The sequence below is a fragment of the Papaver somniferum genome, chromosome 6 (assembly GCF_003573695.1).
Source record: "Papaver somniferum cultivar HN1 chromosome 6, ASM357369v1, whole genome shotgun sequence".
NCBI classification, from domain to species: domain Eukaryota; kingdom Viridiplantae; phylum Streptophyta; class Magnoliopsida; order Ranunculales; family Papaveraceae; genus Papaver; species Papaver somniferum.
Genome location: NC_039363.1, coordinates 94,699,763 through 94,705,889, shown reverse-complemented (window position 1 = coordinate 94,705,889; position 6,127 = coordinate 94,699,763). Strand labels below are relative to the sequence as shown.

Sequence of the window (6,127 nt, the reverse complement as noted above, 5' to 3'; positions counted from 1 at the left end):
TTGACACAGATACCACATCCAATACACAACTCCACAGAGATGTAAGCAATCTTTCCAGCTACAGTAACCTCAATACACAGTTTCTCTGTTAAAAACCCAAGTTAGGAAATTGAAAACCAAAACCCTAAATTACAAAGATTTAATAATAATTCAGAATAAGCCCCAAATCCGATTGAAAACAAAGAGTTGTTCAATTAGGGTTAGCAGAAGATGGAGAAACCGATTTCTGATAGTGTTGATTTTCACTGTAGATGGTGAGAGACGTTGATGGTGGGTATGAGAAGATACAAAAACCGATTTGAGAAGACCCCAAATTCGTATTGTTGATGGTGAGAGACGTTGACTGTGGATGGTTATGGAAATGGTGGAGAATGGGATCGAGAAATTGATGAGTTCTGGTAATAAAATCATGAAAAACAATCAGGATCGAGAAACTTCCCAGTGAAATTGATGGAAGAAATCAATGGATTCGGTGGAGAGCAGTTGAAGAAGGGTTTTGGAGATAATTGATGGTGGTGCTGGTGGTGGTGATGAAATCTTTTTGAAGAGAGATTTTGATTTTTCCACGTTGGTGATGGCGGAGATGGAGAACTAGATGTTTCTGGTAGAGGGTGGCGGAATTTTTGAGAAGATGAAGATGAAGGCGTTTTTTAGTTTTTTTTGAAGAAAGAAGAAGAACTTGTCGAGGTATAGGTGGACGTGGCAGGGTAGTTGTGTCCATTTCACACAAAAGATTCTTTTGGACATTTGACCCAGACTGAAAGCTTACAAGTCCATATGGCCCAGAAAACACACAATTTTGACTATATAGCCCATTTTCTGTTTAGGCATTGGGTCGCAACTTGTTGCGCGTCTCCCTGCCAAATCTTTGTAACTTGACTATTGGTTTTGTTTAATAAAAGCCTTCTGGCCCCCTTTCATAAAAATAAAATAAAAAAGAATAAAAAAGAATAATTTTTTTTTAGCATTTTATTTTATTTTTTTTGTTAGTGGGAGTTGGTGGACCGTTACAAAAATTGGATAAGTCTCGTATCTACCCGCCAACAGTGACTTCACTTGGCGATTTTGGATTGGTCAGTCCGCACTTGTACCTTTTCAAAAATATTTTGAAATCTGCCAAAAGAATTCAGAAATTAGGGTTTTATTTCTTTCTTTTTGGTTGCTGTTCACAGATTCAATACTCTCCTAATACTTTTTTCCTCGTAAACTCAGACAAAGAAAAATAAAAATACATGGCGGAGATTTCAACAGCAAACACACATCCAAATTAGTAGATATCACCACCTCATCTACTGAAAGCGACACTAAAATCATCCATACTCATCTCCTTCTTAGCTAGTCTTTCCGATTTCGCAAAGCATAATCCGAGATAATCAGAGAACCCATGGCCGTAGTCGGAGATTCTCTCTTCTTATCATGTGCAAAACCCAGTTTTTCATTGAAGAACGATTTCCATGGCGTTTCAGTTCGTGTTCCCAGAACTGGAGTTAAGATTATTAGGTCAAGGGTTTGTATTCGATCAGCATTGCAGCGGGTGGAGGAACGTGAAATTGTTTCTCGTTCTTCTCCCGTGGAAGGGGTGTTAGGTTTGGATTTGGTTTCGGAGCGAGAATTGAAAGATAGAGGGTTTATGGGGTTGAGAAAGACGAAACTTATATGCACGATTGGTCCAGCTTGTAGTTCTGCTGAGCAATTGGAAAGTTTAGCTTTAGGAGGGATGAATATTGCTAGACTGAATATGTGTCATAACACTAGAGAGTGGCATTGTGATGTAATTAGGAATATTAAGAAGTTAAATCAAGAAAAGGGGTTTTGCATTTCGTTGATGATTGATACAGAAGGTAGTCAGATGCATATGGTTGATCATGGTGCTGCGTCTTCCGTCAAAGCCGAGGTAATTTCTGAACTTAGATTCCAAGTTTACTTATTATTTAGGTTATTTTGAGAAACACTATGTTTTGTCTTTAATTGGTCTGTATGGGATAGTTATGAATGTGATCCAGAGTTTACCTTGTTCGAATAAAATGTAGTAGTAAACAGTCAGGAGAGTTGTTGTAATTGTTTACATACCATTTAAGTTTGTGATCAGTAACATTGTGTCATAGCTGTGATTTTAACAGTAGTAAGCAAAGATAAGAGATGTGGTGGATTAAAAGGTATTAGTCCCATGGTTTGGGTGTTAAGGAGTTGTTGAACGTGGGTTGTCCCCTGGCTAGACGTACATAACTGTTTGATATCGTAGTGCCCGTCTCTGTGGTTTTCATCAATTTTAATGTTTTCTTGTAAAATTGTTACTTTAGGATGGATCTATCTGGTTGTTTACCACTCAAAAGTTTGACGGTTATCGTCCGTTTACAGTTCAAACCAACTATGAGAGGTTTTCCGAAGGTATGAAATATAATGCAAGTGAGAGCTAAGCTTCCAATCGAATGGGATTGTTCTCCCAATTGCTTTTGTTTTTGCTCCTTCTTCGTTGGTATGTTTATGTATGTGCTTATTGCATATGTATCAGGTATTACTGTGGGTGATGTACTAGTTATTGATGGAGGTATGGCAAGCTTTGAAGTCATTGAAAAGATTGGGGATGATTTAAGTTGCAAGTGCATTGACCCTGGTTTGCTGCTACCTCGAGCCAAGTTAAGCTTCTGGAGAGATGGCAAACTTGTGGGAAAGAAGTTTGGCCTACCTACATTATCAGCTAAGGTGACACTCGTAAATTCTTAAAAATTCCTAATCTTGTTTATTGTGTTTTTCTCTATTTTCTTTCTTTTGTTTTGAAGATCCCTGAAAGCAATATGATTGTTGTTATCTCTTTGAGAGTAGGAGCTAGAAAAAAAAATCAAATGAGATATTCTTACTGGATATCCATGTTTTCTTTTTTTGACATTATCAATTAGTATTTGGCTCATTATCTACCGAACAATGACCAACTAAACTATGAAAATCTGTTCTTTAGTAGACAGCAATATATGATCCTTTAGCAACAAATTATTACTTGTACCGTTTATTTTTTTCCAGATACGATTATGAGACTTGTGCTGTGTCATTGCGCACAAATTTGTCCTTTTAAGTGCATACTCTAAAATTTATGTAATACTTATGTTGTTCTTTCAGTATTGTTATTGAACCTTTTCATATGATTGTTAGGACCTGTCTGATATCGACTTTGGGGTTTCTGAAGGAGTTGATTTTATTGCTGTATCATTTGTAAACGACGCTAATGATATCAAGCATCTGAAGAACTACCTCTCCGCAAGATCCTCGGAGTAAGAAAACAAGCTTAAAATCTTCTGAACTGTGATATTTTATTTTGCTTTTATATTCTTCCCAGCCTTAGCATGAAATCTTCTTCTAGTCTTAGTTTATTTGACATAATGCAGACATTCTTATGAGCTATTGATTTGAGGAGTTGTCATTCTCATTCTCTTAAACAGTCTTGATTTTGGCATGGCTTAAGAATTTAGTGATTAAGCTTGAAATTTAATGCTTGCACTTTGCTTGTCTGCATCTTGAGATCAACCTTAAGAGGAACTACTTCACAATCATAATAGCTTGTTATTTCACAGGTCCACAAGAGTTTTAGCGAAGATTGAGAGCTTGGAGTCTCTTGGAAATTTGGAAGATATTGTAGAGGCTTCTGATGGAATCATGGTGGCTCGTGGTGATCTTGGTGTTCAAATACCATTAGAACAGATTCCAGCCGTCCAAGAGGAAATTGTTCATGTTTGTAGGCAACTAAACAAGCCAGTGATTGTAGCTTCTCAGCTTCTTGAGTCGATGATTGAATATCCTACGCCAACTCGTGCAGAGGTATACCACTTATCCAGTATATTAATTCTTGAAATACCATGAACTTAAACGATCTGAAGAATTTAGGCTTTACTCAAGTACTCATATCCTTAATACTCTGTCCCCTATAGTCTTTTGACTCTTTTCTTGGTTTGACAGCCATATTGTAGCTAGAAAATTTCTGATGGATGAATCATTGATTGCACATATAACTGTACTTTTCATGTGTTAATCTTGCTCTGTGGAGGTGTAAAGTTATGACTATCTGCCAGTATTGGTTCTCATTCCTTCATCTAAACACCTGTAGTTTGAGCGCGGATATGGGATACACTTCAGTATGGAAATTGCACTACCCAACAGAGTTCTGTCTAGAATTAGTTATATGTTGTAAATATGACCAAAGTCACCAAACCAGAATTCAGATTTAGCCTCCATTTTCACAAAAATAAGTTATCTTGTCTTTTCGGCGATGAGAACATGCTAAACCAGATTATTTTTCAATAAACTAATGTCAGCTTGTTTCTGTTCTTATAATAAGGTTGCAGATGTATCTGAGGTAGTTCGGCAGTATGCAGATGCCTTAATGTTATCTGGTGAGTCTGCAGTTGGATCTTATGTAGACAAGGCTCTTTCTGTCTTACGGAGTGCTAGTATGCGCATGGAACTATGGAGCCGTGAGGAAAACCGACAGAGTCTTCTATCCCAGCGTCAACTTGGGGTGGCTTTGCCCGATAGAATTACTGAGCAAATTTGTGATTGTTCTGTAGAAATGGGTATGTTGCTTTCCTTGCCATCTAACTATTCAATTTATTTCTATCTTAACATTGATAATTCACCTTTTAGGATCTGAAAATTTGAGTTGGAGTACCATCAAATTGAAATCATAGTTTCCCCTGTTAAGTTAGGATGGTTCAGACGTGGGAAGTTAGGTAGGATTGTTTACTGAGATTGGATTTCTCTTAGAAATACAACATTACTGTCATGCAAATAAAGTAGGGAGAGGTGCTTGGGAAGGTAAATGAAAACATATACCTTCCCAATTTGTAACACAGTACTACAAATCTTGTACATCTGCATAATACATAGTGGAAAGTTGGCTCATATTTTTAAGGCACTTGTTGGGGGAAAAAGGCCAGGATTTGTAACTTATTGTGCAACTTACAAAGTGAATAACGAAATTTTGAATTTTTCCATTGCGGCCCTTTATCCCAAAGACAATATTTTGGAATCTTAAAACTTGATTTCTTAATTTGATAATGTAGCTTAATAATTAGAAAGTCGGTTAACCTTAAATAGGGAATTATGCATGCAAGAAACCTCTGACATTATCTTTTATCTTTAATTTTCTTTCCTTATGGACAAACATAACCCTAGCCTGTCAAAAGATTGTGGCAGTCAATGCTTTCAACAGTTAGTTCAGTACTCAAACTCTAAACTGGACAAATGACAATACCCGGGCGCAGAAGTATCCCTTTGTATCTCCTTCAAAAGAAGATCCCTACGGAGCCTTCCAGTCCAGTACCGAAATGCTAAACCTGACAAACTAGTACCCAGACCCTAATTACTCATTGACCTTGGTTTCTGAATATACACAATTTACACAAATATCCTTATGTATGTCATAAAGAAAATATTGTGTCTTCAAGTGATGTATGTTTCTAATTCACATTCTCTACAATTTTCTTGCAGCAAACAATCTTGGTGTGGATGCTATCTTTGTGTTTACAAGGCATGGTCAGATGGCATCCCTTATGTCACGCAACCGTCCAAACCCACCAATTTTTGCATTTACCGACAATAATAGCACCAGGATGGCTCTAAACTTGCAGTGGGGTGTCACCCCCCTCTATATGGAACTATCGGATGATATGGATAAAAACATTCAGAAAACTTTTGATATTTTAAGGACAAGGGGGATGGTGAAAGAGGGTGATGTCGTTCTGGTGATTGCAGATGTCACCCCAACTTGTGCAACTTCTGCATTTCAGTCAATTCAGGTGAAAACTGTAGTTTAATTTGCTATGTGTTACATTGCAATGTGGACTTATATTAGGTATTGATAGTTCCTAAGTAAAATGCTGTAGTGCATTATCTGTAATTTCTGTTCTTCTTTTAGCATTTTGAACTCCCTGCATGTCCATGGTCACATGACTGCAGTAATAGTCTAATCTAGTATTAAAAGCAGCTTGAGTTTATAATTTTTGTTAATTTTCCTTCAAGTTTATTGGAGTTTATTGTAGAACGTTGTGCTGTTTACCTGTATAACAGCAATTCAATATGTATTGGCCACCATTTGTGTATCATATTTTCCCAGGTTCAGCCCTATATTGAATGTTTT

At 37.0% G+C, this 6,127-nt stretch overlaps 1 protein-coding gene across 1 annotated transcript; it reads left to right on the top strand.

Annotated features, from left to right (window-relative positions):
• Positions 1 to 1,113: 1,113 nt before the first annotated feature.
• Positions 1,114 to 6,114, top strand: LOC113288461 (pyruvate kinase isozyme A, chloroplastic-like). The gene is made up of 7 exons (XM_026537503.1): positions 1,114 to 1,894; positions 2,301 to 2,388; positions 2,513 to 2,703; positions 3,148 to 3,266; positions 3,567 to 3,810; positions 4,328 to 4,562; positions 5,479 to 6,114. The coding sequence occupies exons 1-7, from the start codon at positions 1,385 to 1,387 to the stop codon at positions 5,802 to 5,804; spliced, it is 1,713 nt and encodes a 570-aa protein (XP_026393288.1). The 5' UTR covers positions 1,114 to 1,384; the 3' UTR covers positions 5,805 to 6,114.
• Positions 6,115 to 6,127: the final 13 nt, after the last annotated feature.

What these genes read in the sequence shown, in the direction of transcription:
- LOC113288461 (XM_026537503.1), top strand. Translation starts at nt 1,385, where the DNA reads ATGGCCGTAGTCGGAGATTCTCTCTTCTTATCATGTGCAAAACCCAGT. An exon ending in TACCTACATTATCAGCTAAG is followed by an intron (nt 2,704 to 3,147) that starts GTGACACTCGTA and finishes TATGATTGTTAG; the next exon opens with GACCTGTCTGATATCGACTT. An exon ending in CTACGCCAACTCGTGCAGAG is followed by an intron (nt 3,811 to 4,327) that starts GTATACCACTTA and finishes TCTTATAATAAG; the next exon opens with GTTGCAGATGTATCTGAGGT.